At 27.4% G+C, this 18,283-nt stretch overlaps 4 protein-coding genes across 6 annotated transcripts; 2 read left to right on the forward strand and 2 right to left on the reverse strand.

Moving 5' to 3' along the window:
- Nucleotides 1-3,001: 3,001 nt before the first annotated feature.
- Nucleotides 3,002-12,689, forward strand: LOC107067933 (short/branched chain specific acyl-CoA dehydrogenase, mitochondrial). The gene is made up of 9 exons (XM_015323878.2): nt 3,002-3,162; nt 4,842-4,956; nt 7,685-7,785; nt 8,005-8,211; nt 8,650-8,820; nt 10,495-10,620; nt 10,696-10,878; nt 12,070-12,205; nt 12,298-12,689. The coding sequence occupies exons 1-9, from the start codon at nt 3,136-3,138 to the stop codon at nt 12,471-12,473; spliced, it is 1,242 nt and encodes a 413-aa protein (XP_015179364.2). The 5' UTR covers nt 3,002-3,135; the 3' UTR covers nt 12,474-12,689.
- Nucleotides 12,677-14,840, reverse strand: LOC149031580 (protein FMC1 homolog). The gene is made up of 2 exons (XM_089175538.1): nt 14,696-14,840; nt 12,677-13,452 (listed from the first exon to the last, which is right to left on the reverse strand). The coding sequence occupies exon 2, from the start codon at nt 13,436-13,438 to the stop codon at nt 13,130-13,132; it is 309 nt and encodes a 102-aa protein (XP_089031664.1). The 5' UTR covers nt 13,439-13,452; nt 14,696-14,840; the 3' UTR covers nt 12,677-13,129.
- Nucleotides 13,488-14,697, reverse strand: LOC107067941 (SRR1-like protein). Of its 2 annotated transcripts, XM_015323890.2 has the most exons (3): nt 14,476-14,697; nt 14,357-14,388; nt 13,488-14,260 (listed from the first exon to the last, which is right to left on the reverse strand). In XM_015323890.2, the coding sequence occupies exons 1-3, from the start codon at nt 14,601-14,603 to the stop codon at nt 13,698-13,700; spliced, it is 723 nt and encodes a 240-aa protein (XP_015179376.2). In that variant the 5' UTR covers nt 14,604-14,697; the 3' UTR covers nt 13,488-13,697. The 2 variants fall into 2 exon arrangements, with proteins under 2 accessions (XP_015179376.2, XP_015179375.2); XM_015323889.2 differs by having other exon boundaries at nt 13,488-14,388.
- Nucleotides 14,841-15,055: 215 nt separating the features above from the next.
- On the forward strand, nt 15,056-17,934 carry CPF2 (cuticular protein CPF2). Of its 2 annotated transcripts, none has more exons than XM_089175535.1 (3): nt 15,056-15,985; nt 16,654-16,837; nt 17,645-17,934. In XM_089175535.1, exons 1-3 carry the CDS (start codon nt 15,917-15,919, stop codon nt 17,797-17,799), a joined length of 408 nt encoding a protein of 135 aa, XP_089031661.1. In that variant the 5' UTR covers nt 15,056-15,916; the 3' UTR covers nt 17,800-17,934. The 2 variants fall into 2 exon arrangements, with proteins under 2 accessions (XP_089031661.1, XP_015179381.1); XM_015323895.2 differs by having other exon boundaries at nt 15,060-15,985; nt 16,654-16,996.
- Nucleotides 17,935-18,283: the final 349 nt, after the last annotated feature.

Below are 18,283 nucleotides of genomic sequence, written 5' to 3' on the forward strand. Positions count from 1 at the left end.
CGTTTTTTTGATCGATTGTGAGCACGCGCGGCACCCACTTTGCACACAGCTTTCACATGTCCAAGTATTCATTTATTATAAGTTCTACACGTTCCTTTGATATCTTTAGAGTCTCAACTAACTCAATCAACTTTATTTTATTGTCATTCAAAATTATTTTCTGAACTTTCTTGATGTTTTCGTCGGTAAAAGCCTCTTTCGGTCGTCCGCTGCGTGCATCATCTTCGATGCTCATTTCGCCTCGTTTAAACTTAGCAAACCACTTCTCAACGGTTGATTTTCCTGGTGCAGAGCTCGAATAATGTTTATCAAGCCAAACCTTGGCTTCAACAATATTAATTTTTCAATAAAAAGCAATGTTTTATTAACACACGAAAATCTTTGTTATCCATCTTTTTGAAAATAACAAAAGCCGCTTCACTCAAAATGCTACATCTCAGGAATCAACTACTCGACAGTTGAGAAATTTATACATATATCTTGTGAAGGTTAGTACTAACAAAAAATGATATGGATTTAATCCTAGTAATGCTATCTATGTGTTAGCCTACGGACTTTTCAGCCCAACTGTTAATTAAGGGGCATTATTAGTGTGACCGCTTGAAAATAAGGTAACATTTCGGAATTTTTTTTAAAGAAAACCACTGCATGGAATGTTTTAATTTATTTAGGAGATATTTGTGGATATGTAATGAATATATGACTACATTTGTGGACCAAAAAATTGAAAATTAAGCGAGTTATTCGCAATCTCTTAAGGCCCCAACAAAAAAGTTCCAACACTATAGTACTTCAGTTATAGCACCTTCACAGTGCTTGAAATAAAAAAAACTGAAAAGTTTATTAAATTAGAAAGAATTTCCTCTACCATGAACCTCGATCGAAATGAAAAATTGTAATTTAACAAATTGGCGGAGTTTTAAAAATAAGTTTCAAATTTGGCGCGAACATTTAATGATTTTTGGCCTGTCAAAATTACATTTTATATTCGATCGGAAAACTGAAGGTTTATGGTATATATATATATATATAAAAAGCTGCAACAAGAATTAAATCGATCGGATGATTTGTCTTCGAGTTCTAACTACATCAAATCTGGAAAATATAATTTCGACAAAAATGCGTTTAAAATTTAAGCTACTGATGTCATCGTTATAAATACAAAAATATTAGATAGCTGTAACAAAAAAACTATTTGAGATAAGCATTTGAAATTTTAGTATGTTATTTTTAGAGTAATAGACTATCAAAATATGCAAAAAAGAATACGATTTGTTCAAAATTTTACACTAGTGGTGTCCCTTAACAAGTTGAGCGCCACGTCCGCTATCGGTGATGGACATTAGACTTTCAGTTTGGGCCGCGTCAGTCACACATGACTGACAGCGTATAACATGATACATCTAAATAGTGCTCGTGGCCTGACGGTGACTTTCTTGAAAATAAACGTGATCTGACAAGGAATTCCTTGCAAATGAGCGTGGTGCTCAACGTGTTAAGAAAAATGCTATCGAATTGTAATTTCTACGTTTAATAAATATGTATAATTATTCGATATGTGTATTTCTTTAATAAAAAGAACTGTGTTAGTATAACAGTTGCTAATCTTGGGGAAGGAAAACAAGTTTTAGTGGTCCCCGAGGTGGGTGGGTCCCAGTCATCACGATACAGCTCGTCCTTAGGTTGCGGATAGAGGAAGAACCTCTTTGTCTCAAATAAGGACAGAGGTTAGCTGCGAATAAATTGAATAAACAGTCGTGGATAGCCGATTGGAATTGGCATTCCTGTTCGGGGATGGGGAGTAGGTTTGATTGCCCACACAATAAAACGACTTTATCAAATATTAAAAAGAACACCCATGGATTCTACGAAGACATCGAATGGAGGGGTCGCGTTCAGGGACGGAACACTCAGGGGGATTTAATATTTGCTGTAATAAACTTCCGAGTTTCTATAATACCAATTAATAATAATAATAATAATATTAATAATAAAAAAAAAGAAAATGAAAATATATGATAATATATGAAAATATTAAATTTCTTTTTATATATTCTTTATATATATATATCTGAATTTGATTATATATACAATAAATTTAATTGAATATGGCATAAAAAAATCAAAGCAAAAAACGAGTCTTTTTATTACATTGTCTAAAAGATGTTTGTTTTTTCATTGCAAAAATATAAGGAAGATTGTAAAATTTGACGTCATAGTATAATTTTTGAACTATAAGTAAAAGTATCTTAGTATAATAATTGTGAAATAATTTTGCAACGTTGTAAATGATTAATGTTTATTTGAAGAAAAAAAATAAATCAACAATAATACTTTAACAGATAATATTTTTTCAACAGATATTTATTCTTAAAACGTCATAGCATTGAAAACACATATGATGCTAGTAGAAAAAATGAATAACACACACGAACATTGAAACGACGGTATGGATTTTAATGGGGAAAGAATTTTGTTGTTGCAAAAATGCTGATAACGTGGAAAAAAGTAACGATCTAATCACAAAATATTTTGTAACGTTTAAAGAAATAAAAGAAATAAAAGAAAAAGGTCAATTTGTTAAAGTTATTTCATTTATCATTAAGTACGGGGGTTCTTTAATATTGATAATGTCTACATTAAAGATATAACATTAAAAGTCATTAATTATACAGACTACATGAATTTTGATAAAAAAGTATCAAACTATACTAATTAAAAAAAAAGAATTGATCATACATAAATATCTCTGTGTTATCAGCAGTAACAAGAACATTAAACAAATTGATTATGTTATTTCTATTATATCGCGTTAATAAATAAAAATAATTTGTATAAACATCTACAATATTATATTAAAATTGAAAAATAATAAATTATCACAGATTGATAAATAAATAGTTATATATCTATACGTATTTTTACAGATTTGTTTTTCTTATTATATAAGAAACCTGTTTCGTGGTCATGAATCTTAATCTTCTTGTTTCCAAGAGGGGATACGCGCTATGTTAGATTATTAGCTTCAGTATTACCGTAGCTTTCGAAGCATCGACATTCGACAAACAAAACAGTACAAAAGTAAATCTAACAAATTGACATTTTGATTTATTTCAATAGCCGTGTTTATTAAACATGAATTTTGGATCAATTCTTTGTCAAGTAAGCAAATAGAAATATTTTTATTGGAAATCATTAACTCTTACATTAGATAGATTTTTAATTCATTTTATCATCATTTTATATAGTTTTAACACACGATTGATTCCATCTGTTAGGTTTCTTAAAACGTGTATGTAGTTATTTAATTATATACAGTCTTTTAACAATAGATTTTATTTTATTATTATATTTATAATATTATTATCAAAATTTTAAACACTCACATACACACGAAATCGAAGAATCTATTTAAAAGAAAAATAACAATAATAATAATTAAGAAAAAGAAAACCGGAAATTATCATTCAACAAATATAGCAAGGTTTCTTTTTTTTATTATACACACATATTTTATATTATATATACATAATATAATATATCATAAATAAGATATAATAATATATAATATATCATAAATAAGATATAATAAATAATATATAATAATATATAATATATAATATATAATAATTTATATATTATAATATATATATATATATATATACATATATAATAAATATTATTATTATTATTATTATTATTATTATTATTATTATTATATATGTAAATATAAATAATAAATAAATATCTGTATCGTATTTTATTAAATGTAAATTCTATTAGCAATATTGGACACTGTATTCTAGATAGAATTTCGTTACTAGTATTCATACTAGATAATAATGTAAATTGATATAAAAACAGGAAATAGAGGATCTAACAAAAACAAAAAAAAATTATCTCTTATAACGAATAATAATTACTTCTAACTTAAATTGACAGAATAGTAATCTTAAATATGAGAAAAAAAAAAGGAATGACATAGTAAACAATATAAATCAACATTTTACAATAGATTTATTCAGATGTTTATGTTAAAAATATTGAAAATATTTCGTTAGCAGTATTTTTATTTATTTATTTATTTTTTGTAAATAAAATTATTATTAATTGAAAAAAAAATATTGAACATAAACATTCACGCTTATTCTCATAATTTATCTCATTTATTATTTTTTCTATTCATTAATATCACTGTAATTTTTTTTGATTTTACCTTATAAATTTGTTTATTTGAAATACAGGATTTCTCTCAAAAAAAAAACAAAAAACAAAAAACAAAAAAAACAAAAAAATCGTTTTACCTAATCGAAAAATTTTATATTTTTTTGTCAACAGATATTTTAAGTAGAAACATTATAAATTTACATTTGACTTTTAAATAAACATTAGCCCAAAAAAATGCATACATTGATACGGTAAATAAAATATTTCCATTCTATTTGAATAAATCAATATTAATGTTCCTTTTTAAACATTTTTTCTTTAATTATGTTTCGTTTCCTTTTTTTTTTTTTTTTTTTAATATTACATTTATTATATATATATATATATATTTTATTACAATTATCCAATCTTATGTATATGTTTTTATATTATTATAAAATTTATAATCATTATTATATTATTTCTAATTATTTATATATTAATATTATTATAAAATATTGATTATATTTTATTATATTATATAATATACATTTATTATATATATATATATATTTTTTTTATCACAATTATCTAATCTTATTTATAATTTGCAATATTAAGAATAAACATTATCGAGTATTTTTTATTATACCTTAGATTATATTTTAATATTAAAAATGAATATGTTTTGACAGATTCCTCGCAAGTTAATCAAAAGGAGATGTATTCAAGCGTACGTTTCACAACGTTGTTACAGTCCTGGACCTCTGACCCAATTTACAGACGATGAACTTATGATGAAAGATACTGGTAAGTATTGAATCTCTTCGTTCTTTTTGTTTTTTAACCTTTTATATATACACCCTTGAAGAATGAACGCTTACAATCAGATACAAAGGACGTTCATTAAAGTTATCAACAAATTGACCCTCATATATAAACAGAGCGTATAGTTATTAATAATAAAACTAGCAAAAAATACATCTACTTCTGTAAAAACAATTTAAGTAATTGGTTATTGATAAAATACGTTATATCAGGAATATAATTTTTATTGGTATTGTTCTTTTAAATTATTTATTTATTATTTTATTTTATTTTATTTTATTTTATTTCAATTTTGATTTGATTTGTTCTTATTTTATTTTGTTTCAATTTTTATTTTTATTTTATTTTATTTTATTTCAATTTGATTTGATTTGATTTGATTTGATTTTATTTCAATTTCGATCTGATTTGTTCTTATTTTATTTTATTTTAATTTTGATTTGATTTTATTTCATTATGTATTTAATGCGACATTTTTTTTGTTTTGTTTTTTCAACGAGTCACTCATTTTATTAAATGGACTTACGTTGCTTGACTTTTATGATCTAATGTAAGTTACTATTGATTATATAAATAAATAATTATTTATACATATGCAATTTTGTTGTCAAGGAATAGTAACAAATACTATACCGAGTGTTCGAAGAAAAAATAATGTTTTTTCTCGAGCAAACACACTGTTTAAAAAAGGAATTTTATCAAACTAGTAAATATTATTATTTAATATCAAAGAGAAATTATTATAAAGTATTTATTCTTCTTTTATTTAATGGAAAAATTTACAAATCATTTCAAGGTCAATTTTTATTTCTTTTTTCAAACATAACAATTTATATATTTTTCTTTTCTTCATTCGACGTGATAAAATAAGTAACTTTGTTTGAAATAATTTTTTTTTATCTTAATTCCAAATTTGTTGATATAATATTCGATACAATATTTCATGTTTTAAAAAAAAAAAAAAACGTACTTTTGTAATTACGAAATAATTACAACAATCAGTCGTTTGTAAATTTCTTAAATGTGTTTAATTCATGTTTGCTTATTATGTTCTTATTTATGACATTTGCATAAACATACACGCAGGTGCATGCATGCAAATTAGCATAAGAGAAAAATAGAAAAAGTAATAAATAAGAAAATTATTAATTAAAAATAAATATTTTCCATCTTTTATATTTGTCATTAAAAGATATCAGTTATTTTGTCAAATTCAAATGTGAACAAAATATTTGATTATAATAATAATTTTATTATAGTTTGTAATTACAACAATTGAAAATGAATTTTAAAATATTTCAAACGAGAGTTATTTGTCTTTTTTTTTTTTGTATATATTGCTTAGGGTGGGTCAAAAAATGACGTTTTTTTTTTTTTCAAGTGCCACGCAAAAATGGGTTTCTAGACACCTTAAAAGAATTCTCACCCAATATGAGCTCTTAATTTTAATAGGAAGATCCTCCGCATCGCAGTTTTTTATTTTTTTGTTCAGTCCAATAGATTAAAATTCATACCTCATTATTTATTGATTGTACAGAAAAATGTTCTAGACAAATTTTGTAGGAAATTTAATGCTCTACAAAAAAGGTATCTTATACTTTTTCCGTAAACCTTACCATTTGAATGATATTGAAGATTTAAATTTGATGATTTTTAGACAAATCTCATTTTTGATTATGAATTTTATAACTCGACAATAAATGACTATTAAAAAGTGCACAATACAAATTTTTGTAGGAAATTAAGTGCTCTATAAAAATGGTGCCTTATGTTTTGGTGATTAAATTAAGCATTCAAAAGATATTCATCATCAAACTTTCATGCGTACTGATTTTTGTCTTCGAATATTAAATATAATATTGCTGTTATATAATTAATATAAAAAATAAAGTTGACCTTAGTTCAGAAAGTTCGATTAAACAATAAAAATTAATGTGAACATTATAATATTTCCCTTTTGAAATTACATAATTCAAATATGAAGAATTGTCTTCAAAAATGTCAGATTTCCGAGAAAACAATTGGTAATACTTTATTTCGAACACCCGGTGTTATATTAGGTCGAGTCATAAGTAACTTCTCTATGTCTATCTATGTAGAGTCTATTTTTCGTATTTATCTACTATAAGTCACCGAAACAAACGGATTTTCAATATCACTATATAGATGAGGATTCAGTTAGTCTTCTGTCAACTTTTTTATGTAGTCAATGCTACATTTAACAGTTTTTCTTAACCCTTGAAATGAAGAGTAAAAAGTGCATATTCGACATGTAATGCTTTAAGAATTGAAACAAAGCAATAGCACTAAGGTGGCAACTGAAAAAATATGCAGTGTATACAGTGCAGGACTGATAACTGATAGGGCAGTCAGAAATTGGTTTGGCAAATTCCGTTCTGGAGATACGATCTTAAAAGATGAACCGAGTGCAGGACGTATTTCCGACTTTGATGAACCTTTTAAAGGTAATATTTGAGCAAAATCCAATAGATACGTTGAACAATTGCAAAAAGTGCAAAAAAAAAAAAACTCCATAAAAGGTGTCTTGCACTTATCAGTCGCAGAAACACCATTCTTTGTTTCATAACAAACGGTAGTTATTTATGACTCGACCTAATAATAATTAATAAAATCATAGAAAGAGATAGTACAACTGGTCTTTGTATCTTTTACAACATTTTTTATTCCATTTGGTCGTTATCTTTCATAGTTTCTAAGTTGGCCAAAGAAGATATAGCTCCCTTTGTACGGAAAATGGAAAAAGAAGGACGCATAGATGATAACATATTGAAAAAACTTTTTGAAAATGGCGTAAGTTAATATCATATTAATAATTATTATGTTTGTGTGTGGGTGTGTATGTTTTTTCTTTGATAATTTTCTTTTTCAATAAATCAATTTACTTGAGGTGATAAGAAAAAACAATAAATAATAATAATGATAATGATAATAAACGATGTAATAGTATTTTGTAATAGTAATTGATCTAATTGATATTATATTTATTTTGTTGTAATTTTAAATTTGTAGTTAATGGGAATGGAAATTCCAGAAGAATATGGGGGTACGGGAGGCAACTTTATGACGACAATTCTAACTATAGAAGAAATTGCTAAAGTTGATGGTTCTGTTGCTGCACTTGTTGACATTCACAATACGCTGGTCAATTCATTGATTATTAAAATGGCAAATGAAGAACAGAAACAGAAGTATTTAACCAAGTTAGCTCAGAATTACGTAAGAGATATTATTTTATTGTAATATTGATCCTTGTGTTATACTCAACTCGTATATGAGCCATATTTATTTTGATACGATTGTAAATTTACATTTGTAAACAACAAAAAATAAGCTTATTTAAATTTATGATTATAATTCGATGTAATCTAATCATGAAAAAAAAAAAAAAAAACGGAGGAAGTACTCGTCAGGCTACGTGTGTCGCTTAGATGTATCATATTATACGCTGTCAGCCACCGATGACTGACGTGGCCTAAACGTAAAGTCTATTGTCAGCCACCGATGACTGACGTGGCCTAAACATAAAGTCTATTGTCAGCCACCGATGACTGACGTGGCGACCAACGTGTTAATAATAAAAGGGCTTATATACGAATTGATTTGAACAATTATGCTTAATAAATAAATTTGAATGTATAATTTTCTAATAATTAGGTAGGCAGTTTTTGTCTTACGGAACCGAGTGCAGGATCTGATGCTTTTTCTTTGAAAACCGTAGCAAAAAAAGATGGAAATGAGTATGTCATCAATGGTACGAAAATGTGGATATCAAATTCGGATATAGCAGAATTATTTTTAGTTTTTGCAAATGCTGATACTTCAGCGGTAAGTAGATATAATAATTTGACGTTAAAAGTACTAGTTGCATGATTTTAATTATTGTTTAGGGTGATCCGTAAAATTCGTATTACAAATGAAATCAAAAAAGACGAATGTTAAAATATTAAGTAAATTTTTATTGCGCGTTATGTGTAAATTAGATGTGTACGCCAATGGTTTATATATATAATATAATAATACAATAATATAATAATAATATAATTATATTATATATATAAATGGTTTAAATATATAATATAAACAAAATTTATATATATATAATATATGATTTTAGAATAGGTAAAAACGACCTTCCTATAATTGTAAATAAATATTCTAGGATAATCGAAGATGTTTTTGTTTAAGTAAAAGTATAAGAAATATCTCGGTTGATATGAAGAATGTAAAAGTATGTATGTGTGTGTGTGAAGAATGAAGAGAGTATGTATATGTGAAGAGAGTATTATGTATGTGTGTGTGTGCTTTAGGACATGAGTGATTTCAGAAAGGTTGATAAGAAATAGAGAAATATGTTAGAATGAATGATTAAAATAAATATGTTTTGAATAAAGAGTCGGAATATTTAACAACGAAAATCAAGGAATATTTCAATTTTGTAGACAAAATTGATTTCAAAATCAATCGAGAGTACATATGCATTTAACGAACAACCGATATTTCAAATTAAACACAATTATCTTTCTATTCCTCGTTAGTGTATCGCATCCTGTTGTTTGCCCGATAGAAATTGATAGTTAATATTTTGATAATAAACAGTGTCTGGTATTATATCTCATGAAAAAACAGTCACACAGATACGGTCTGTTAATTGTAATCTTCAATTATGAACTATTAATTAAATATATTAGTTATGCTGCATGTTCTAGCTGTATAATTAAATAACAGGTGAAATGTACAGGTGTCTTTACAGGTCCCAACAGAAAATGATCCATCACAGATGCAATAATAATATTTGTAGGTAAAAATTCAAGAACTACATTTTTCTGTTTGTATGTTTGATACTTAAATAATTCGTTAGACCAGAAAGAATTGATTGGAAGCTACCTAAGTGCTATCATATAACTCACGCATACTTGATTCATTTTTAAATACATTGTTATTATAAATAAAAGCTTCCATGTGCAATTTCGTTATTCTTGATTTTCATTTTCTTTAATGTAATAGAATTTTTCTGATCTCATTTGTAATATAAAGTTTGGATCACCATATATGTTGATATACAGATCCGTACATACATGTATAAGAAATATACGTACATATATATATGTATATATGTATATAAGAAATTTAATTTTCCATTCGTTATTGCTACGATATAATTGTAATATCTGTGATTGATCTTAACACATTCGTGTTATTCCAATATAATATTTAAATAATTATATTTTATTATATTATTTATATTTTAATTATAATAATAATAAATATATATTTATTTTAGATTATAATTATTTAAATATTATATTGCAATAACTAAACATAAATTTATATATAAATATAATTTTTAATTTATTTATAATTATAATATAAATATATATAAAAATTTATTTTTATTAAATTTTTAAAATATAAAATTACGTGAATTCACGTCAGTTAATGTATATCTTCCGTTCTTTATATTTTATATATTATATTATATTATTTTATCATGAATCATAGGGTTATCGAGGTATTACCACATTTTTCGTGGAAAGGGATACACCTGGAGTAACTGTTGGAAAACCTGAAGATAAATTAGGAATCAAAGCATCGGGAACTTGTATGATACATTTTGAAAATGTTCGAGTAAGTAAGAAAACATTTTCTTTTACATGCAGAATATAATCATAGAGTATTATATCTTCTACTACGATTGTTTAGGTTCCTGAAAGTAACATTTTAGGCCAATTTGGACATGGTTACAAATATGCAGCAGGATTTTTAAATGAAGGGCGTATTGGTATTGGAGCTCAGATGATTGGTATAGCACAAGGTTGCTTAGATGCAACTATACCTTATACTCTAGAAAGGAAACAATTTGGCAAGGATATATTTTCATTTCAGGTAAGATATTTAGATGCAGATCAAAATAAAACAATAGATTTTTCGTATAAAGCGAGTTCCTATAATATACTGTGAAAATATTGAGACTGGTATTCTCATACATGGTGTGTCTAAAAAGTTCGCTGAATGGTCTCAGGAAATAAAGGAAACAAGAGTTACAAACAAAATACCTTTACTGGCCTTCAAAGTAATCGCCATTGGTTATACAATGCACTTCTTACATCGGTTGTACAGCTGTTGGAAACTGTCAGCAAACGCTTCTTGTGGAATCGCTCGAAACACTGCAGGTCACGCTCACGATTTCCAAAACCGTTGTTAAGCGTAAGCCTTTCAGGGCTAATTTAAGGTGAGGAAACAGAAAGAAGTCTGTTGGCGCCAAATCTGGAGAATAAGGAGGGTGTGGAAGCACAGTGACCTCGCGTTTACCAAGAAAGTTGAGCATTTTGCTCCATTTTGTGCTCCATGTTGCAATGACACGAGTTCTCACACTGACCCTGTTAGCAGGGTCGCAGCGTGTACTACCGCTTCACTGCAGTGCTTTGCACGATAGGAAGCGTTTGTTGACATGTCCTTCAATGTGTATGCGCGGGCACCTCATCTTCGCCAGCGCGGTTTATAAAATATGGGGCCAATTTACCGAACTTTTTAGACGCACCATGTATAACGCCAATTCTTTTATAAGGATTCCTACAACAGGATTAACCAAACTGTGACACATGCGCCAAAAGCGGTCAATTGAATGATTTACAATTAATGCATTGAGTCCTTGCGTCTACTTCATTTTTTCAAATAGATGCCATAACTGAATTCATCTTCATATTTATAGGCGTATATTATATAATTTAATTGCCTAATTAATTAATCCCTTTTCCTTTCCAAAACGAAACAAATCCTAGCTCTCTATCACTGTTTTTCTAACTTCATGAACATTATCATGAACATAAGAAGGTAGAAAAGATATTTTAGTTATATGACGCATTTTGAATCAGTATATTAAGAAAATGATGCAATATATGTAAAAAGTTGCCCGTTCCTATGCTATAAAATCAAATGTAAGAATTTACTGTAATTTGTTTTGAATTCGTACGACATATAATATGTGAACCGCTTTATACATAAGTTTATTGTATTATCATGAATTTGTTTAATTAAATTATTTATAATTACTTAATATTCATTCAATTTTGTTAGTCTATGCAACATCAAATTGCTCAAGTTACAACTGAATTGGAAAGTGCCAGATTACTTGTATACAATGCAGCCAGATTAGTAGATGCCAAAAAAAGTATTATGAAAGAGGCAGCAATGGCGAAACTAGTCGCTTCTGGTTCGTTTTTCATTTGTTTAAATACAATTGAAAATATATTATTTATTACAGTATAGGAATTTATTTAAATTCCTTTAAATTATTACTTACAGAAACAGCCTTACGTGTAACAGCAAAATGCATAGATTTTATGGGAGGTGTTGGATTTACAACAGACTTTCCTCAAGAAAAGTATTTTAGAGATTGCAAGATTGGAACTATTTATGAAGGTACCAGTAATATGCAACTCTCTACGATTGCCAAATGTATTCGAAAGGAATATTCATAAATGATATTAAATAAAATTGTATTGACATTTTGTACTTAATTCATAAATAAAATCAATCATTAATTCACATATTAACAATATGTGAATATATACTTTTCTATTTTTATATATTAATTAGAACTTTTGTATTATATTATATTTTTTCAATATACATTACTTTACTAAATTCAATTAACTTATTAAATAATAAATTCAATATACACTACTTTAATAAAATTGTATATTTATATATTTTACAAAACCATTTTCCTTTTTCTAGAAAGCAACATTGAAAATTATTAATATTTTCGTTATTATTCTGTCTTTTATAAGTTTAGAAAAACTATTATATGTTATCGTTTCCCTGAAGTCAATAACACACACTGTTCTAAAGTAATCACCTATTCAAGTATTAATCATACCCAATGTTGCTTGCTTAACTGTAGTGATTATACAGAAATTATTAATTTGTTTCAATGGGACAAGACCATTAACGAAAAATTTTAATATAATCTAATTTTCTATCATAATTTTCATGTACTCTTATTCAACATATATTTTTCATTAGGGTGAAGTAGTTGTTTTTCTTTTTTTAAATCTACATAAAATGTAATAATAATCTTTATACAAACGCTACATAGATACTTTGATTTGACTTTTTACCAAACAATTTTTGTTTATTTTGGATCGTGTGGTAATTTAAAACCAACAAGATCTGCGGTATCCTTAATACTTCTTTCTCCTTTACCAGAATACTGCATTTTAATTTCCTTGTACTTCTTTTGCGATGTCAAGTAACAAAGATAAGTTTCAGCTAAGTTCTTCAATTCTTTTTGAGCTTTGCATAGAACTTCTGAAGTTTCCTTATGAGAACGTGCTTGTTCCAAAATATATTGCATTGTAATATTATCTTTTATTTTGTCATTTAAAGAAATATGACGTAATTCTTGTGCTAAAGCACGAATAATCTTGACATTGGAATTCATTGTATTTGCACGTCCTACAAAGATAAAGAAAATATTAAGGTGAAATAAATTATTTCTTTTTTTTTTTAATTAAATTATTATTTTTTACTTTTATATACAGAAATACTCTGAACATTTAGTTAGAAATAATTACTTTTTATATCAAAATATAATATATCAGTCATACATATATATATACATATATATATTAGTATACCTTATTGTACAGTATTTGGAGAAAAAAAAGAATTAACAGAATTTACAAAATTGAATAAAATTGTTAACATGATGTTGTATTTGTTTTATCTGCAGGAGTAAATTCAATATATTTGCTAGGATATTGAGGAGTTTCTTTGTCAAGCCAAAAATCTGCGGATATTTGTTTTAATTTTTCTTCGGAAAAAATATGAATACTAGTAGCATAAAATACTTCTACGAATTCAAAATCATTTTCTAATTTAATTTCCGTCATATATGGATAAATACGTAAAATATATTTAGCAAAGGTCATCAAATGCCATTTTAAACTTTGTTCTACTATATCCGAGAAACTATTGGTTACTAGTACGCAATTAGACAAATTTTCGCTCCAATTAGAATACAAAAAATTATTTATCAATTGTCTTGGGCAATGTGGCATATAAATAAATGTAACGTTGTTGCTAATGGTACGTTTACACTCTTCGTTGTTTTCTATCAAATTACAATGAAATTCTTGTAAAATTTCAATCTCTTTTGGAAGAAATGCAGGATCATAAATAGATACTTGACAATTATAATTTCTTCTTAATAAAAGTACCAAAGCTAATTGATATACAGAAGACCTATGCTGAGAAAATCGTCCTAAACCATAACAAATTATTTCAAATATTTCATTGGTATTTAAAATTTTTAAAGCATTTGAGACATTATGCAAAACGTGTGTCTCAAATTCACTACCTTTTAGCTTGATTCCTGCGTCAATTATTGTTCTGCAAAATTACATTAAAAAGATCAACGTAAAAAGTGAGGTTAACCGTTAAAAAAAAGAAAATTTACTGGAAATGATAGCACCTTACCGTTTTATGAAATCTTTATCAAATTCATATTCGTCAAATTGTATAAGCGATAATTGTGTTTTATCAACTTTTACGAATTTTTTACGTTTCTTGCGTCGATTTACTAATATAAATTCTTCTTTAGACATATTATAATTATAACAATGTTTATTATGTTAAATTAATAATTGGACAAACTTTACACGTATATCGTATGTTGTATTGCTAAAATTGTATTTACCTATTCACTCTTTATAAGAATCAAAAAATATTATTCAACTGTGATTATAACCCAACTTTTTTTAAAAAACACCTCATGTGGTATATTGTGTACTACTTCGTACAAACAATAGGATAGATATTTGTAGAACTCGTAACGCTCTCTGACGGAATATAAAACTATTACATTTGGATATTAATTCTTTTTAAATCCTATTAAAATACAATTATAAAAACAAACATATTATTATATTATTATCCTTATCAATTAAAAATATCTGTAGTATTAATTAAAGTCTTAATTATATAAATTATCTTGAAATAAATCAAGTATATATAAATATGACACACTTATAGAAAGAAAGAAATGATTATATTTGAAAAAAGAAAAATATCCGATTAAAACTATTTTACATTATAGAAATTTAAATAATAACAATAACTTTAATTAACGATATATAAATTATACATCAGTTGATTCATTTATTTTCTTAAGAAAGAATTTAAATATAAGCCTTTTGTTTTATATTGTTTAGATCTGTATTCACTTCTCTACGTTAATCCACTTTTACATTGATTTTCTATTTATTCTCATCTTTATATTATTAAAAATAGTTGATTTCAATTCTGTTACACTGACTGCAATAGCCTACACACCCAGCTGTAATGTTATAACGTATGCCACCGGTAGAGAAATGGATCAGCTGCAACTTGAGACACGCTTGCATCAGACAATTGTGAATGCATATACCTGTTCTAAAGTATTACATCTGTTGAAACTATATCGATTGCATAATTTACAAATCACATTAATGTTAAGTCAACAACAAATAAATATAATATTTATTAAAATAATAATATTGACTATACTTGTCAATGTTAAATTCGAGAAGATTATGAGATGAATGAAGATTACAGAGATAGTTATCATACTAGTTGACTTAAAAGATGAATGAGCGCAAAGAAAGATGATGTAGCATTGAACACAAATGAAATCTTTTTTTTTTTGTTTTTCTTTTTTAAATAACATCCTTTGTAATAGCATCCTTATAAAATTGACCGATAATGTGGTTGGTGGTATAACTGGTCTCTCTATACTACATGATGCAATAACTAGATAATGCAAATATACCCTCACTATCTTAAGATATACGACACCGCAAGTTTTCGGGTAAAAAATATACGAACTGTATTAGACAGGTTTGCAGGAACTTTCATATAAATAGACTGTCAGCTTCACAATATGCATTCAATTCCTCTCCTGTTCTTGAAGAGTAAAGAACTCAACTTACCAACCGACATCATGTTTAGGGTAAGCCTAATTCAAATATATAACTTAAGATCAACCAAATTAACATAAACATCATACAAATTCTTATATATCCTATAAAAATAGAGAGAGATTATTTTGCTCTTTCTCTTTAAATTACAATTTCATTTTCTGTTCTATATGTATAATAATGATCAGAAAAACATGTCTTGTTAATGAATATATTAACGTTAGCTGATAAGTATATTATCAGTTAATCGTTAAATAGATTAAAATTTGTGAAAACAAGTTGAACCGTTGAGTAATCTGAATAAATACTTGAATTCGAATTTTTAGCTTTATGAGCAACTATTCTAACAATAAATAACTCTTTTTCACGTGTTACATGATATTTGATTTTGCTAATAGAACCACATGCGATGATTCGATAAAAGAAGTGAATCAATCTCCAGTACAGCACATAAATTACAATAACGATATTTAGATAATTCAATTGTCTCATTGTCTAATTGTCTAATTATCTTATTGATATAAAAACATTGAAGAGAAGATGAATATACAGCCAAAAAGCCGTATCATGTAAATGTCCTATAAACTATCCAAAAATCTTTGGATCAATACCTACTTGTATACACTGAAGAAAAGACTCGCTTCAAGAATAATATTTTTTTCTAAGGATAATAATCAAACGATTGTATGCATTTTTTCAGTTCTTGGTAATCTGTGGATGCCTGATGGCTGTCGCCAGGGCTGGAGTTATCGGGGGCGGTTTGCTAGCAGCGACCGCACCTGCTGCACTCGCGGTCCAACCAGCTGCAGCTCTATCTTTATCTCCGGTTTCCACTGCTGCGGTCGTACCAACAATTGCGACCTCCTCTTCCAATATTATTCGGGGTATCGGTAATTTAGCTGCTATTTCGGCGTACTCGAAGAGCGTCGATACGCCGTTCAGTAGCGTCAGGAAAGCGGACGTACGCGTTAACAATCCTGGAATTGTGACGGCTGCCGTCGCACCCGCGCCCGCGCTTGCAGTGACAAATACTGCTCTTGCAGGTATCTAACCGCAAGGCAGAATACGATGATCACGCTCTCTTTCTTTCTATCTGAATAATACGTTTTGTGTTCTAATTTCGTTCCGTTTAATATTTTAAGCATGCAAAAACAGATAAATTAAAAAAAAAAACAAAAACTATTCCCTCGTGATTTGGGCATCATCGTATTTACAACACTTTTCTTGATAAAGGAATGGGTTTCATATTTTTTCGCGAAGATAATACTTAATGAATATGACGGGATAATGACACCCATCGCATTACACGAAAATAATAACACTTTTTCCTATCATTCCTTTCTCTTCTCACGCTAAATCTTGATCTTTTAGTTTCGTGTAATAGTATCAATAAGAATTACGCATTTATCGGATCTGCTTCCTAGGCGTTATAGACGGCTAGACGCTAAAATGAATGACAATCGTTACACTTCGAGACGCTTTTAAGCCGTTCGTTCTTTGCTTGCAACAATTGACATATTTCTTTGTCTTTTCTATTTTTTTTTCTTGGCAAATAATTGCACTTTTTTATAAAACGCATAATCTCTCTTTTCCCTTTCTTCCTGCCTTCCCTCCATCCTTTTAGCAATGATTAATCGAAGTTATTTTTTTTTTGCATTTTTCATTTCTTCTCAACCATCAACAATAAACAGGACCTGTTACTACTGCTGCCATTGCTGCACCTGGTCTATTGGCTCCTGGATTGACCACTGCTCTTGCCGGACAAGCCTTAGCTACTGGCCTTGGTGCACCTCTTGGTCTCAATGGTTTGACTCTTAATGGATTGGGAGCAATCAAGGTTCTCTAAAAATGTCGGCACACCAACCTTAAGCAAGCTGGTCGACTTTCAATTTCGATCGCATCAACAACATAATACTTATACGTACATGTCACAGAATGTAACATTCCAACGAAAAATAAATATAAAAGGTTGAGATGCCAAGCAATGAGTTTATCCATTTTTACAACCAGACAGCACTTGTAGCATAATTGTTGACTTCTTAGATCACTTGTACCATCCTTGAAAATTACTTTATCCTTTAATACGAAAAACTTATTTAACATTAAATCTTTTTATTAAACATATTTAAATAATATAATATACTGTATTTTATATTTCTTTAACACTAGATATACCAGACCAGTCATTTTGACTGATTGGACCATTTTAATTCAAAATTTCTATTTCACGTAACATTTGAGTTCTGTAAATAATTTAAAAATGTCTATAAATCCATTTATCTATTAAAATTATTATTGTTGAACATATTTTGTTATTTTTTAAGAGTAAA

This window comes from Polistes dominula, unplaced genomic scaffold (genome assembly GCF_049000335.1).
Source record: "Polistes dominula isolate Pdom_NZ unplaced genomic scaffold, Pdom_raw_medaka contig_17, whole genome shotgun sequence".
Classification (NCBI taxonomy): Eukaryota; Metazoa; Arthropoda; class Insecta; order Hymenoptera; family Vespidae; genus Polistes; species Polistes dominula.